General features: G+C 38.9%; 1 protein-coding gene across 1 annotated transcript; it reads left to right on the top strand.

The window, feature by feature from the left end:
• The first annotated feature begins 3,025 nt into the window (after positions 1-3,025).
• chka (choline kinase alpha) lies at positions 3,026-17,307 on the top strand. The gene is made up of 12 exons (XM_030794405.1): positions 3,026-3,492; positions 3,962-4,070; positions 6,792-6,845; positions 10,259-10,372; positions 11,070-11,203; positions 11,938-12,042; positions 12,359-12,417; positions 12,553-12,640; positions 14,641-14,749; positions 14,963-15,069; positions 15,512-15,593; positions 16,401-17,307. The coding sequence occupies exons 1-12, from the start codon at positions 3,260-3,262 to the stop codon at positions 16,458-16,460; spliced, it is 1,254 nt and encodes a 417-aa protein (XP_030650265.1). The 5' UTR covers positions 3,026-3,259; the 3' UTR covers positions 16,461-17,307.
• Positions 17,308-17,574: the final 267 nt, after the last annotated feature.

Here is a 17,574-nt window from a genome sequence, read left to right as displayed (position 1 = left end):
CAAAGTTTCCATTGGCATTTTCATAGCCCCTCTGATGAGCTTTCTTTTAGTCCAGTCATAACTTTAGAGGGATGTCCTTTGTAAATTCCATGTGGTCACTTCTTACTGATAGTGTTGAGTGAATTCCATGATAAACTGAATGCCCGTGAATTCTTTTTATACTCCTCTCCTGATTTGTACCTTTCAGCTGTAAGATTCCAAAGAGCTTTTGATATCTCTTTGCAGATTGAGATTTTTCCTGCACTATTTAGCCAAGAAATCTTTAGGAAAATCCTTCAGGAGCAGTTGATTTTATTTAGGGCAAATCAGGTCATTTCAGTTCATGTCAAGTGAGTTCAAATTACATTTGTACGTGATTTACAATGTGAGAACATGAGTCAGAAAAGAGTTCCCATTGTAAAGGAGACGCAAACGTACGTAATTAAGGCCCTGAAAGTCATATTTTTATTTTATACTTAAATATTATCTTCTTTAAGATCTAAGAAAGATTAAAAAGTCCCTTGATAAAAAGGTACAAAGGCAATTATTGTATATTTCCACTGAGGGAAGTGTGGAAACACAGGTGTGTTTTATCAACCAAAGGTGTAACCTGATTACCCATTCATGGTCTAAACTTAAAAGTCAGTCAAGTATTCTTCAAATTTGCCAGGGGCTGTTAGCACAATGATACTGGTACCAGGCTCAGAGAAATTTCTCACTATCCAAACCATGGTGTAACTAACCCATAATTAAATCCTTATATTCAACTTATAACTGGAAACAACGGTCACAACGGTGATCAGAACCGAAGAAAATAAGTCTTGATAACAAACTTGAAGTTACCTTGAAAAGACCCCGCCTATATACATATATATATATGTATGTATAAAATTAGGCCCTTTCTAAGTATGGCTGATGCAGAAACCGTTGCTCACACATTTGTCACGTCTTGTTCTCAATTACTGCAATGTTCTGTACTCTGGTCCGCCTGCATCTAGCACCAAAAGTCTTCAGCTGGTCCAGAATGCTGCTGAAAGAATCCTGACCAGAACAAGGAAGTCTGACCACATTCTACTTGTCCTGGCTTCCCTTTATTGGCTCCCAATTCATGCAAGGGCAGATTTTAAGGTCCTCTTACTTGCATATAAAATTCAGCATGAGCTTGTGCTGGCCTACCTATCTGACTTAAGTACTACCTAAAACCCCCCTCACACCCTGCACTCTCAAGATTCTGGACTATTAGTAATTCCAAGTCTGCTGACTACCGAGCCTTTTCCTACCGCTCTCCCGAATGGTCTACCTACAGAAATTAGGGAGGCAAACTCTCTTCATACCTTTCAAACTAAAGACTTATCTATTTTCTCTAACTTATGGATAATATCATTTTTATTTAACTTCATTGTGGCCATGTAAAGCCCTTAGAGACTATAAATAGCAATATTTAATAAACTTGTATTATAATAATTATGGTTATGGTTATGATTATGATGATGATGATTAATATTATTAAATAAATGAATGGTTAAGTAAGTTGAAGAAACTGAGAAGAATATAGGACAAGATGAGGGAGTGAGGAAACAGATGGAACAATGGAAAGGAAAACGTAACTGGGTGGCTTTGTAGTTATAAGGCTTTTTCTGAAAGCATAACATTGGTAGCAACTGTGAAAACAGAAATACATGTATATTTCAGGTTGTTGAGCACATAGATAATAAAAGTGGAAGGAAAATTAGGAGTACAGAAAAGAATAAATGAGGACATAGATTTGCAGTATTAAATAAGTGTTATGGACAGCTATGATGAAGAAAGAGTGCAAAGTAGTTTTATTAGGCATATACACAGTTCAGAGCCTCTTAAAAAGTGTAATAGTATGGTTACACATTTTTGTCATAGCGGGGTCTTTTTTTTTTGGACACTAGAGGGCATAGGTCACAGGCGGACCATATACAAGGTACACACAGGTGTAAGGGAATCGGAAAGTTTGTAGTGAGGGAGAACACACAGTTTATTTGACTGCCTGTCAACATTGTCATATATTGTAACTATCATGTTTTTTATTTTATGTCATTAACCATTGTTTTTCCTCTACAGGTGTTCAAGCAGTCCTATGCGCAATAGGATTCTATATATTTCAAGTTTTTTTGTTTGTTCGTTTGTTTGTTGAAGGGTGTGACGATAGTCATAGGTCCGAGGCATGTTTCACAAGTATTGAGTTATTAGTGACCCGTTTATGCTAAATAGCATGAAAGTATGCTGTTATGAACAAAACCACAGACTCACCCAGGTTCCAAATTAAGAACACAGACAATCCACATGCATACTAGCTTAATGCATGACGAATAATGAATTAATGTGGGGAGTTTACGTATCAAAACCGGAGAGGAAGAATCCCGTAAGATGCTAGTAGTTGTAGAACTAGATCTTCTAGTTCTGTGCATCTGTATACAGTTAGAGATGTATTATTTGCTGTATAATTTACAGTACAGCCTCGGTTAAGCTCTAAACTTACACAAGGGTCTAATTTCTGTATAGGGAAATATGAGGACATTCTTCGAAATGTCCTGCAAATTTTGACCTTTTGAATTATACAAGGCAAGTCTGTGAAAATCGGAGAAATCTGTCATTTCATTTACCAGACCCATAACGCATATAACCAAAGCCGTCCAACTCGCAGCTGTTACAGCGACGCAAACTAAAATCGCTGTATGGGGGTTGTCATACCAGGGGAGTATTCCTGTACACACTTTTTTTTACCTCGAACGAGAATGGGAAGGTTATAATGACGTCCTTTTACATACGGTTACATGAAATAATCCAACTGACGACGTTTTGTCCATAACAGGTTGCCCAACCCATCCCAACAGCTTTTCATATACTTGTGTTGTGCAAGCACATATGCAAATTCTTTGTATTTTCGCACCAAAGGGATGAGCCCAGGGCAGCCAATGAAAGAAGAGAATGGGCGTGGTAACATGACGTAAGACACAAACACTCTTAATTCTAACAAATTGCACACGGCAAAAAGAGCAGTGGTTTGTTCATCTAGCGTTAGAGCTACTGTAGGCTGCATTAATACATCACTTGCTGAAGAAATAGTGAATGCGTGCTCCTTGATTCAATCGATGTTACACGTTCGATCAGCTGTTTCTTAAATTGTTTCAAAGATCTCTTGCTGAAAAATACGATCTCATCTACTATCTCATCTACTATCTCAGTGTCCTCATTTACAATATCAGTCTTTTATTAAAATCAGTCAAAGCCTGTTTACCCTAAAGCAAACATGAAGACCAAGTTCATTAATGGGGTTTCGTCTTCCCCCTCGATGTCTTTGGGGTTACTGGTCACTGAAAACGAGCTTCAAGTACAGCCTGATACCGAATCTGAATGCGACATTATTCGACCAGAGGAGCCCGACGAACAAACGAAGCATAAGGCATATCTTTGGTGTAAAGAATTTCTTCTCGGAGCCTGGAAAACGGTAGATGAGGAGGACTTTCAAATCACCATTATAAGGTACAGTGGACATCTGAGCGTACAGTGACTGACGCTGTTTTCGTAGTCAAGTCTACCATTTTCTTTTTTTACCCTAGAGGGAGGCTGTTTTTAAATCAGCCATCTCTAGCTTACACCACGATTATTGGCACGCGCTGTGTGGGACAATATTGGTCAGGGTTTGTTACTCGCTCTAACACGTGTCTTTCATATGGGAAATAAACAGTTTTTCAAAAACAATAAATTACAGCCAGCTGCTGTCTTACGGCTGTATATACAGTGGCGCTACATAAAACAATTCAGCATTCACTGTCCTGGTTCCATTTTACTGACTCATATCTACTCATATAATAACATTTTATTTTTAAAAAAGTGTCACCCCTCCTCAGACACTGAAGAGTCACAGAGCTGCTCATTATAGGAATGAGGTGATTTGATGAATTTGAGCTTTGTTTTATTAATGAGATGACTGTGTTTTGGTTTGCTACAGGGGGGGCCTGAGTAACAAGCTGTTCCTCTGCTCCTTGCCGGAAAAAGTACAAAGTGTGGGAGATGAACCCCGAAGCATCCTTCTTCGCTTGTATGGAGCGATTCTACAGGTGTGTTCCCCATGGTTCCCATTATTAGAACACTTTGTGGAATATCTCTTCATTAAATTGTAAGGCAGTTGTTAAACATCTAAATGAACAGTAAAAACTTGGTTTGTGCTGTCGTAGACAAGAATGTTTGAGCAGTGAGAATTATGGCTTTAATATCTCCTCAGTATTTTCAATGTCCAGTAGATCGGTCCTCTTTCCACTGAAGTATGTGAAATTTTCCCCATTCTAGGCTGGAGATCTCATCACATCAGCAATGAGAAAATTAGGTCTAGTTTGTGACGCAACTGCTTGACAAACAGACATAACATTGTCGACTTGGTTTACCCCCCCCCCCCCCCCCCCGTTATTCACGTGTAACATTATAGTTCTCAGTGGTACAAATTCCTCTGTCTAGTGTAGATCAGGGCTAGTTAATCATTAGCATATGACCTTTAATGCCCCAGTCGACTATATGTCTGACTATATCAAGTTTCAGATGTATAGTATTATTCTTACAACTGACCAATACGTTTTGTCTTGCATGAATATTTTACAGGGCTTGTTCCTTAAATCTGGTTTATGACTGTTCCTGGACTAAACCTTAACTGAGCAAACATTTGAAATGCACAGTAATCAGTGAAGTAATCAAAATTACTTGCACCTTAAATTTGAAATTTTAGTATTTCGTGGAATTTACTGAATTTATTTTAGGAAAATATTGCTTAAATCGAAACATTACAACCTTAATTTAATGACCAATGTAAATAATAACGACTTAATAAAGTATTCCAAGGATTTAGGAGTTCTTATAGCCTGACCCTGGTCAACATCTGAATGAAAACAAGATCATAACAGGGTTCTCTTAAACGACACTTGCTGAAAACACTAATGTAGTAAACACTTATTTCAAACTACCCAAATATTTACAGTGTATCAAAAAGGAAAGCCAAGTGGCTATCTCGCCAAAGAATTAGAGGAGGTGTAGGTGTGCGCGTGTTTGAGTTTGAGCCCTGCAATTACACAAAGAGACAGAGAGAGAGATAGTCTCCGAGGAGAGAATCTTGTCGGCGGACCACGCAGTACGACTGCTGTGGCTTTTAAACTGAACAGCTGTGGTCACGTTGATAACTTGCAAACGAGCATTGCGTTCCGCGCGGGTAGAAAAGAACAAACCGTTGTTTCGTTGGAATTAGTCTCGTTAGCGCTGATCTGAGTGTTTCACCAAAAAATAAAAGAGACCGAGGAAATCTCCTCCCTCTCCGTTTACTCGCCGCTGGATGAGCAGCAACACTCAGAGAGAACGTTTGTAACTTTAACAAAAGGTTTTAAAGTAGATGTCGGAAGTGATGTGTCTCCTGAACTTCCATGTGAATTAACTCTTCACCAAGAAATTTCTACTTGTCCAAAACTCCAAAAATATTGTTCTTGGCTGGAAAACCAGCCTATAATGTTGATCTCTTTGATTCACTGTTTGTTAACAGCTTTCATTTTTGTTCTAGTGATGGTCTGAAAAGATTAGCTGTAGACGGCATCCCCAAGACGATTGTCGTTATAACAAGTGCTTTAGAAAGATATACTCATGGGCATTCACTCTCATTTAAGGTTTTTAAGAGAGAAGACGTTTCTTTTTTATTTTCTTGTTTAAGTTCAGGGATGAATAGAATGCAGAAAGTGCCCCTTCGCCCACAAACTACTCACTCACCCAGTTTGATGGTCTATTTTCTGGTTAATGCCAGCAGTACGACTGTTTGACTGCTTGGGGACGCTTGTGTGTGAGAGACTGTTTGTATTATTGTGTCAGTGTGCATTTGGATGTTTGTGGGAAAGTGCATGTGAGAGAGGGTGTGTGTGTTTGTGTGGGTGTGTTTGCGTGTGCGCTTATGCTGGTATGGTTGAATACGAGGCTTGTTGGGTGATGTACCTCCATGGCTGTACATGCGTGTCTTCTTTGCTGCAGGCATTCCCTAAGGAGCTTGCCTTGAGTACTCTTGTTTCCAGGTGATCCCTCCATTTCACTCACGGTACAGTATGAGATCCCTGAAGCCACAGCATTGTCTTCAGCCAAATTTATGCACAGCTTAAAACTATTGACAGTTATTCTTGAGGAAACATAACGCATACTGAAATGTCTTCTGTATGTCTCCGTTTCTGCTTTTTGGTATTCATCACTCAAGATATGTGTTCTTATGTAAAGGTATCAGTTGCACAGATGATTCACAGCTGATGAGTGTTTCAGTGCCTGGGACTGGTGAAGTAATTCCTGACTAATAGTCATCTGATGATGATATTATGATAAGGGTTGAGTGTCACCACGCTTATGAAATCAGAAAAATGGTATTTTAGTGCTTCTTAGAAACCACTGTCTATTTAAGTGTTTTGGTGGAGATGAGAGTTTCGGTATGAGTAAGAAAAAAAGAACACCAAAACCAGTTTCCATAATTGGCATAGTTTAATGTTGACTCTCTACCTGTCAAACCAAGAGCCAGCCCTTGACCTACCATGAGCTACTGTATTCTGTTTTGATTTAGTTCTTTTGGGACATTTTCTACAATACTCCATGTCCCTGCTGTCAAAGAAATGATATTGTTAGCTTGTATTGATAAACAATGGCATTTCTTTTCAAAGAAAAGGGGGTGCTTGTTTTTCATTGGTTATTGACACCCTGTAAAGATGGTATTACACAACTTTATAAGCAATACTATGTACTTATGGTTAGTCTTTCACTTTTTCTTTCATTGATAGATGTCCTGTAATAAAGGAGAGTCCAGACAGTCAGACAAAGAAAATCTCTTTCAAGTAAGTAACATAAACAGAAAAGGTGTTTTTGGGGGTTTTTTTTAGTGCGTGGGGTGTCTGTTGATGCTGGCAATTTATGTGAAAAAAGATGTTCTATAATGTAAGACATTTGACAGGCTTTGAGGACTCAGCAACCATTCACTTCAGGCATTTTGCCACTGTTCATACCTTACTGGATAAACATATGACACATTTCTAGTAAGAGCTGAAAAGCACCTCCCCTCGTGGCCAGAGAACTAAAGAACTCAGATCAGTGACTGTCATGGAAATTCAGTCTTGTCCCTTTTCTGACAAGAATGAACTGTTTTGCAAATATTGTATCACACTCCATTCAATAAACCACGATGGTGCTGTTATTTTGATAATTGAACAGGGGTGAGGAAAAAAGAAATGTTTTTCATAATTTTTAAAGTCATTGTATCTTTTATCATTTTTCATTCTGTGGTATTTATACATGTGTTTCTCTTAGAGGCAAACAATGTGAATTTTTTTTTCACTCCCAGTGGAAAGTGAGATTTAAGCTAGCAAAACTAGTCATTACCAGTCATGTAATAACCGTGATGCTGACATACATTTACTAGTTAAGCGGACATTCTGTCAAAATCTTTAAAGAAAAAATCTCATTTTTAAAAGTGTTTTCACCACAGTGTTTGAGTTGCACCTTTTCTTATCTAAATTGTGATAACAACTGGCTCACAGGAAGAGATCATTGGAAGTGTTTTTGACTCATGCTGCCCTGACACACTTCACTGGTATAGCTTTAATTGTCTGCTCTGCATTTCTGCATGTGAAGCATACAGACACGGATCCTCTTATAAGCTTATGCTAGCTTTAACTCCACTGTCTGCTGCTTGAGTCAGCTGTCTAACCTTTCTGTTCACTGTAGACCTCATTTCATCCTCACCTCTTTTATACACACTCATCTTTTTTTTTAACTTATTATTGTTTATGTTTTTACGCATGCATTTCAGTAGAAGGATTGTTTGTACATGCACTTCCTACTTTCTAAACGTCACAGCTAGGCATATGTTGGTTACAAGTCATGTTTTAACCTTAATGCTGACCTGCATGTGGATGTGGCTTTGTAATGGGAACTGTGCCATCTGACTCAGTAAACATTACTTGTGACTGAAGCAGTAAGAAGCATTGGAAAAACCCTATGGCGGCTGCCCTGCAGTCAAGTGACTAGGAGAAGGAGAAACAGAAAGAAAGGTGGTGCGCAGATGTAGCTGGCATTCTCAGGACACTGACCACAACTGACGTGTTAGTATGTCATGGTGTGCATGGATTCCTTTTTTTGAAAATCTGGAGTTAACTGACACATTGTATTGTGCTTCACTGATAGAATTTGGTTGTGTTATTACGTATCATTTTGAATGGATAAATGGATTTTTTAGCTCAATTTGTAATTTATGAGCTGTGTAGCTCCTAAATTATTTTCATTCACAGAAAATGAGAGACATTATCAAAGGGCTCAAAAATACTGAACAATTAAAAAAAAAAAACATTTACGTCCTCCAATGAACTATTCGGCACATTTGAATTCCAAGGGAAAAAAAAGATTATCTTGACAGTCTGGTCATTTTTTGTGGTCCTTCATGTTGTTGTCAGCATTTTTTGAGGAAGTTTAATTTCCCTCTGTGTATTCTGGCCAGCTGCCATCTCTGTGCAAAAGGTCGGATCACACAGTATCCCTGTAGTATCCTGTTCAAAGAAAACCGGATGTTATTTGATGCACAGGTTTCCAAGTATTCTCGGTTCAGGATTGCCCAACCTGAGGGTGTGTTTTGAAATATTTTGACAATGTAAGGTGGGTTATTTTAGACGAAAGGAAGTTCACCACAGAATATTTAGAATGTTCAGAGACAAGACGAAAAAAACAATTCTTATCTGTCCTTTTTTTTTTTTTTTTTGTTCAGCTGAAATGCAAGCAGAAATCCATTTTTGTTTGTTTGTTTGTTTTTGTAAATCAAGAGAAGCAGTCTTATTTGGATGCTATAAGGTTATTGTATAATGTAGGAATGATAACTCCCCATGTTTTCGTGTCCTTTGATTCATCATGTTGGAATCATCTGAAGGCAGCACTGTGTTTTCTAATGACCTACTTCTTCCCAGTGAACCGCATGCCCTTGCCAAGCAATGCACACGCATGCTGCATGTTACAGACACTGCGCTAGGATGATTATGGTAATCAGGCTTATGATGTTAGCAGGTTTTCATCTGGGAATCATCAGCATATTGATAGGATGTTATGTAACACATAATGCACGATGTCTTTTTTCCCCCTTTCTCTCTTGTCTTCAATACCCATCCATTTATCTCGATCAAATGATAATTGTGTATTTGAAATAAAACAGTAACACATGTACAGGGAAGTGCGTGCAGACTATTTGCATATATGGAAATGGAATAACAAACGATTCATTACTGTAAAATTTTGCGTTTACGAAATACATCGATAAACAGCTGAGCTCTGAAACCTCTCAGTGCTAGACTGAAAAGATGCTGAGTTTTTTTCAGCATTCAGGCTGTCTCAGACCGCTTGGGGTGCATTCTAACTCTGCTTTAAAAGAAAAAAAAATGAAGGAGAGAGGGATAATGCTGATGTCGTCCTTAGTTAGGCAGCCACAATTAATGATCGTTGCCTTTGGCAAGCATGACCTCTCCTAGCACAATTACCACCTTTGTTTCTTACATTTCTTCGCTCTGACCAGTTTCAGCTTGTCAGTCCTGTCGCTGCATTCACCGCTGATGGGCCGACTGGTACCAAATGAAGTCATCTACGGATTCGCGGAAATAATTACAGCTTTTGTTTGTGTGATCAAGTATTTGTTTGATGAAGTCATCATTACCATACACACGGTGTATGGTGGAACCACATCTGCAATTCTTTTCCTGAGTCAATATTTGATTTTCTGTACAGTAACATTTGATCCGTTCAGTGAAAACCAAAAAAGGTTGTTATTTTTCGAGTGAGATCTTACCCCCATTCCCATGGCTCAGTTGTCCTGCTCTAGTTCCAGCCTTCGTCTGTTTAAAGAGAGATTGAACTAATCCCATTTAGGGGCATATGTGTCCCACTAACACTTGGCTCGGTTTGATCTGTTTGAAAAAGCAAATGTAAACAGTCAACTACGACATAGATACTGTCACGCTCATCTCAACCTCCACAGAACACTTTCTCCATTCACTGACCTGGTCCCGTCGGCCAACCAACCACACACTCATTCTGACTTTGGTGGAGGTGGTGGTACTGGTGGTTGTAGTGGTGATGGTGGCAGGGGGTAGGAATGGGATGGGGTCTTAGGATAGCGTGATCTGTACCTTCACTGTTTCTTTTAAATTGTGCTTAATTGTTTGTGTATATATGTGTGTGTGTGTGTGTTTGTCTGTGTGTGGGTATATCTGTGCAGGGAGCTGAGGCCATGGTTCTGGAGAGCGTGATGTTTGCCATCCTTGCTGAGCGAGAGCTAGGCCCTAAACTCTATGGAATCTTTCCCCAGGGAAGATTGGAGCAGTTTGTTCCCGTGAGTTATTTGGGATTGGTATTCTTTTTTTTTTTTTGCTTGTTTATAAGTTTTTTATGCTTTTTCCTCTCCACTCTCTCTCTCTCTCTCTCTCTCTCTCTCTCTCTCACTCTCCCTGTCTCTGTCTCTCTCTCTCTCTCTCTCTGTACACTTCTGCATGTGCAGTGATGCATGTTTAAGTAACTTTAAAAAGGATTTTGAGCCAAAGTTCTCCATGTTCTTATTAGAACAAAGCAAAAATAGAGCAAATAATATTATATAATCGGCAGATGGTGCTGGATGAGAGACACAACATTATTCCTCTTTATGGACTATCATTTGATTTTTTTCCGTTTTGCAGTTTTCTTGATTCTGACTAGTATTTAGTTATGTGGACGCTAAGCATTAGTGCTCATAATTGCATTATTTTCTCATTATTAGTCAGTGCAATCCTTGCAATAAAATTATTGGTTAAAAAATATCAATAAGCTAAAGTTCTGTCAATAGCTGTATTGATTCTATTTGGGGTCAGACAGCTCTTTCCCTTTTCTAGGCAAAAATTAGTTTTCTGAGGGTGTTTTTATTTGAGAAATGACATGGTTTCGAGCACAGGGAAAATATAATAACAATTAGGTGAAGACCAGGAGGTCTGTTTTTAATGTGGACTGTTACTGAATAAACGTCAAGCTTACCCTGTTGTCCTGTTTTGTGTCAACAGAGCAGAAAACTGGCCACAGACGAGCTGAGTATTCCCAGCATATCAGCTGAAATAGCTGAGAAGATAGCCAAATTTCACGGAATGAAAATGCCCTTTAACAAGGAACCCAAATGGCTGTTTGGCACCATGGAAAAGTGAGTAGTTAGTGAAGGGAGGGAGATTTTGTTATCTAATACTTCAGAGTTTTCCTGCAGGTGCTTTCCTCATGGGCCCCATAGTTGGCCCCACGGGAGCCCACTGAAAGTATGTGAGTTAACACACTTTGGACTGTTCTCTTGTTACAAAATCCACGTTTCACACACCACAGTTGTATTTTTCATTTTACTTTCTTAATCAGACAGGTTAGACGCAGTTTGTATCCTTATGTAACATTAGGAATTGATAGGAGCTAGAAAGTCTCGGTTGTTGAATTAAGTCATCGTATTTGTGTTAAGATATCATTCATAAAATAGCTTAATTATTTCTATATTTTATGAGTCACTGTATTTATTTTATTGTCCTATAAGGCTTCAGAATTGCAACCTCAAACAACATTTCAGAATCACTGCCTTGGGAAGATTAGTGCATGACAACTGTTTGTATTTAAGTACCTGTGAGTGCTGGCGCCAATTATCAGGTTAATCGATAACAATGATAAGTGCAGACACTTGAGCTGCAACGCTGATTAGCTTATCTTAGTCAAATCTGAATGTTCCGGCGCTCTGCTTTGTGTCCATAGGACAGTTTCAAGGATTTTTCCAGAAGCTGTTACCTGCGATGACATGCTAGTTGCTTTGAGTCTTATCTCCATTGAAATCATATTCATTATTATCTGGCTTTTGCCCCAGTTTCTTCCTCTCGTACTCACACACTTTCATCCCTCTGACAGATACTTGAACCAAGTGCTGCGGCTCACCTTTATCAGAGAGTCCCAGATTCGCAAGTTTGCTCTTCTGCTGAGCTACAATCTTCCCCAAGAGCTGGAGAATCTTAAGTAAGGCCATGGCTCCCTGAGCATCGTTCAAGATGTTCTGGTCCATGTATGGACCACGTGACAGTGCTCTCAGTCCAGTGCCAAATGAAATTTACTAAATAACATTGTCACACAAAAGCATCTTTTGTTCTGTTCTTTTGTTCTGGAACTTTCTGCCACGTAATCTGTATTCGGCTGCATTGTTAGCATCGGCTGCCACATTCCAAGAGGATTTCAAATTGTTGCTGTAAAAGAGAATATCAAGTGATCAGAGTTATATAAAGAAATGTCTCTGTGTTTTTCTTGTGTTTGTGTTTATGTGTGTGTGTGTGTGCAGGTGTCTGCTGGACTCCACTCACTCTCCGGTTGTTTTTTGCCACAATGACTGTCAGGAAGGTAAAGTCAGCATTGCTTTAAACAAAGTAATGTCTAATCATTGTCGATTATTTTTGTCCTGACATCCGTTAAGGTGATGCGTTGTGAGAATGAATATTTTGTGTGTGTGTATGTGTGTGTTTACGTTTTGTACAGGTAACATCTTGCTCCTGAGTGGCCGTGAAAATTACGACAGGCAGAGGCTTATGCTGATTGACTTTGAATACAGCAGTTATAACTACAGGTCTGTAACAAATACTCAGGGCTCTAAAACAGCGAGATTTTTAATGGCGTGATTTAAACCTGCCTAGGTGTCACAGCGGTTATGGAAGATCATTGATTTTCAAAATTCTCTCAGTTAGGTGAACGTGACACATGGGAGTAAACAGTGGTGTCCCTGAAATTCAAACAGTCACTTATCACCAAACTCTGGACACTGGTTACATTGCGTCCGTGGCCTATGACGTAAATAAATATGGTTATCTCAGCTTGTCTCTTAGCACTAAGTTTCCGCAGATGGAATTCATTAACATTGTGTTTTAAATCCGACAGGAAGAACAGGTTGAATGAATCCCTTCTTTCTTTTCATTAGTAATCGAAATCCTGTCAGGGTGACATGTTTAGAAGTCATTCAGTCTTTCAGTTTCTCTTTTACTGCGGTGCAGCCCACTTTCCCTTCTAATTACTGCATCACCTGCAGTTGTTTTTTGCTTGCTTTTTCCATTGCATTTTGGCTTGCCTTTGGCTATATTTTGTTTTCTGTTTATCCCTCTCTAGGACATGACTAATAGGGCCAGTGGACTTGTGCCAGGCACTCCATCTAATTCTATAAATTTCCCACATTGATTGGGCTTTCCAGCTTTCTGTCCTTAATGTCCTCTCTGACCATGGCCAGACTGCAGTCTCTCTCTCTGACCATGGCCAGACTGCAGTCTCTCTCTCACTGACCATGACCAGACTGCAGTCTTTCTCACTGACCATGACCAGACTGCAGTCTCTCTGTCTCCGACCATAGCCAGACTACAGTCCCTCTCTCTCTGACCATGGCCAGACTTCAGTCTCTCTCTCTGACCATGGCCAGACTTCAGTCTCCCTTTCTGACCATGGCCAGACTGCAGTCTCTCTCTCTGACCATGGCTAGACTGCAGTCTCTCTCTCTCTCTGATCCATATTAGATTCATTTCGACTTCACATAGTGTCCTCATAGACGTGCTTATTTAGTAAACTGTTCTGCAAAAAAACAACAACAAAAAAAAATCATGTTTGTTTTGGTCTTCTCCCTCATGAAATTGATCTGTTTCCATTTTTTTAAGTCTAAAAATTACATTTAGTTTTTTGCAAATATTTTACGGTTTGTTATTCCTGGACCCTGGGTCTTAAGTTTTCATTCCAGTACAGTGGGGAATACTTGGCCGTCCCATTTCTGGGAAAAACATTCTGGCGGTCATCCGAAAGGCCAGACAAAACACTGCTTGCAAGGCCCTCAGATTCTCACACACGCTCAAACAGAAAACAAGACTAGATTGCTCCAAAGCTCTTTGGATACCCTCATTCCAAGAAATGAATATGGAGTGGCTTGTGTGTGTGTATGTGTGTGTGTGTGTGTGTGTGTGTGTGTGTGAGCATGTGTGTGTATTGTTAGGGGCATTTTGGTTACACTCAGGGGTTCTGCCAACAGGGAATCTTTGGCTGTTATTAAAACCACAGAGAAGAGCAGGGGTGGTCATGCATGTTTGTTTTCCCATATTCCTTTCCAAGTTTGTCTCCAGAGCAGTGATGCAGCTCATTTAAAGGGGATTGAGTCATGCCTTTTCCCCTGCTCCAGTATGGTCAGAACCTGAGGTGCATGACTGGAACAAGGCTTGGCCTTCACAACCAGAGAGATGTGTCTATTGTCTGGTTACCACAGTAGCTGTTCTCTGCTGCTCAAAGAGCTATTCAACCCAGTTTGTTTTTCAGCCAGTTTGATTTATCTGGAGGAGTCCTGGGTTCACAACCACTGTTTTTTCCCTCTCACTGGGCACTGTTGGCATTTAGGCAGAGTTGGTTATCAGAGGGCATCCACTGGGTAGAGAGATGACCAGGGTTCGGCTGCCTGTAAAACTGCATAAAGAGTATTTATAGCTCCCTCAAGTGTTTTTGCAAACAAAAATGAGTTTTAGAGTTTGCATAATTTATGTTGTGTAAGACACCTCACTCTGTCTGAGTTACATTGTTTGTTTGTTTGTTTTTTATTCTTTACAGAGGGTTTGATATTGGAAACCACTTCTGTGAGTGGATGTATGACTACAATTGTGACAAGTCTCCATTTTTCAAAGTTAACCCCAACAACTATCCCACCAAAGCTCAACAGGTTTGTTAGATATGACAGAACACAACTGTCAGTATATACCCTTACCTCCATTCAACTGAATTTAACCAACCACATTCGTTTCAATGGCTGTTCGATTTTGCAGGGTTTACATGTTTAGAAGGGGTGTTGATTTTCCTAGTGAAATTGGTTGTTTGAATCTTAACCTTAGCTTTATTTGATTTTAAGTAATCCATTTTCTGTCTGTCCTCTCAGATGCATTTCTTTGGAAACTACTTAGCAGAATATGACAACGGATTTGACAACCTGAGTGAAGAGGACCAGCTGAGGCTCAAAGAGGAGATGCTGGTAGAAGTCAATAGGTGAGTACCTCTCACTATGTTCTAACAGGGTGTTGCATCATATGGGTTTGAATATAATCTGTGCTTCATAGTATTGACAAATTTATGGATTTTAGGGCCAGAATGCCTCCACATGAAGAACAGCTATTTTAATCCATTCCTTTTAATTCATGGGACTATTTCTTGGAAAACACCAAGGCAATTTAGTTTCAAGCTACACATAGAGCTTAAACTGAAAACATGTTGACTGCTTTAGGCCTCTGACTTGCCACACAAGGGCCTCGTTCCAAGATATTACAAAATAATGACTTTGGGGTTAAGCCAACAAAGATGAGACATTTATTTCCATCAGATAGTTGCCATGGATAAAAGGTTTGCATAGCTCATTCATCTGGAAATTTATTGGCCCCATGCTTTTATATGCTTTTATAACTCTAACATGGATCTGTTGGTAATTGCACAGGTTTGCTTTAGCCTCTCATTTCTTTTGGGGTCTGTGGTCCATCATCCAGGCTAGAATATCCACCATAGAATTTGGATACATGGTGAGTCCACAGTTTCCCTTCATCATGTTCTTATGCATGTCATGTCTGTTTGTAAAAAGGTTAGTTTTGATCATGGATTCTTCCTCTGGGCAAAAGGAAGCTGTAGCCATGTCTAAATGTACATAACAGTACAGCAGTCTTTTGATGTTTGTTATCAGTCTGTAATTTTAAATTGGCAGAATAATGCATTGTGCAATAAATAAAGCTTTATGGCAATGTTTTTTCCCCTTAATTAAAATAGCTTTTTATGTAATTTTTATAATTCCTTTTTAAGATTAAATATGTTATATCATACATTTTACATCACGATTTATAAAAGCAGTAAGTTATGAGAGGTCGTTCAAAGCCACCACGTTAGACAGCTGTGAAGTGACGCTCAACCGTGCCTCCGGCCCACACGCATCACGCTAGGGCTTAAATAGTGGTTTAGTATTGAATATGAAGTGCATGAAGTTTTAGAATTAGAGGTGGGTTAGAATTTGAATAATGAATGATGAAATATGTATGCATAGTTTTGCAAACAGAGCCCAACAATGTTTAAGTGAAATGTTTGTACTACCTGCAAACTTTTTTGTCTTGTTTTTCTTTATTTTAATCTCGGTAAAGTTTGAAGTCTTTCTAAATATTTTTAGATTGCGCACACATACACTTTCCTGTGTAAAAACAATGTATTTCCATCTCTAACAGTTATTATGGCCTGTTTTGATATCTAATGTGAAGAATGTACACCATTCAGACCTTGCTTTAAGAGTGTGAATTTGCTATTGAAAAAAATCACCTAATCTCTGGCTTTGCTCTTCCGTGCAGGACTATGCTCTGGCCAGGTTTGATGCATACTTTGACCTGAAGAAAAAACTTGGGGTCTGAACAGAGAGTATTTTATTTTGACACGGATAGAGCAGAGAGGGACCAGCTGATAACAGGTTGAGAGATAAAGACTGGGTGTATATGCCTGGGTTTTTTTTTATTTGCCTAAAATGGGATGTGCTGCCCTGTGATGGTTGCTAGTGCTGCTTGGACCAAATTAATACCATATCTTTATCGGGCTGAACTCTGCTCCTGTATTCTGTCAGCCTTTACATTACTCGGTGTGTGTTCGCAAGGTAAACGTTTATGGTTTATCAAAGAAATATCCTGCTCTTTAAAAAAAAGGAAACACTAAAAGAATTGCTTCAGATTTCAGAAACAAGCTGGAAAAAATACTTTATACTATACTCACTGGTGGAAAACATAATTAATGCAAATCGTCTGATAGCACTTATAGTCCACGAGAGAGTTTCTCATGACAGAATATTCTGGTCACTTGTACACAACTATTGATCATGATACTGTGAAAAAGTATGTGAGAGGCAATAGCCAGACTGGTACAGATATTGATACTGTGGCTAAAATCATTCCCATTACTGTTTGTGATTTTTCACCCTTGTCTGTACATTCATGCACTTTCTCTAACAGTTTACTGTATGTATTTTTTTTCATATGAAACTACCACTCAGACATTTTATTACATCGTAAACTACCACTCATATTTTGTATTACAGTATTGAGCTTAATATTGTGAGCAGAGCTTAGGAGATGATGAAATTGCACACTTGATCCTCAATCACCTTGTCATCACCACATGGTGTGACAATTAACCCACTCAGTGTTGTGCAGATTGGACTTTGTCAGGTGAAAGGGAAAATATGGCTGTCACATCTATTCATTATATGTATGTATATATGTGTGTGTGTGTGTGTGTATATATATATATATATATATATATATATATATATATATATATATATATACTGAAATTAATATTGAACAGCCAATCATAAAACTCAGAGAATGTATTGATTTGCGTACAGCGCATACAGTCAGATGATTTTAACAGTTGAATTAAGTTCGGATCTGTCTTAATATGAGAGTATCCCCTTCTACTGTTTAAAATTCATTTTCTTTGTCGCTTTGATTGAGACATACCTTTATGAGTGGCATT

Source organism: Chanos chanos, chromosome 2 (genome assembly GCF_902362185.1).
Source record: "Chanos chanos chromosome 2, fChaCha1.1, whole genome shotgun sequence".
NCBI classification, from domain to species: domain Eukaryota; kingdom Metazoa; phylum Chordata; class Actinopteri; order Gonorynchiformes; family Chanidae; genus Chanos; species Chanos chanos.
Note: the sequence above shows the minus strand (reverse complement) of the source record. Positions and strands in the feature narration are given on the sequence as shown.

Excerpts from the sequence above, each read along its gene's own strand:
- chka (XM_030794405.1), top strand. The coding sequence starts at position 3,260 with ATGAAGACCAAGTTCATTAATGGGGTTTCGTCTTCCCCCTCGATGTCT. Across the intron at positions 3,493-3,961 it reads TTTCAAATCACCATTATAAG|GGGGGGCCTGAGTAACAAGC; the intron begins GTACAGTGGACA and ends GGTTTGCTACAG. Across the intron at positions 12,641-14,640 it reads TACAGCAGTTATAACTACAG|AGGGTTTGATATTGGAAACC; the intron begins GTCTGTAACAAA and ends TATTCTTTACAG.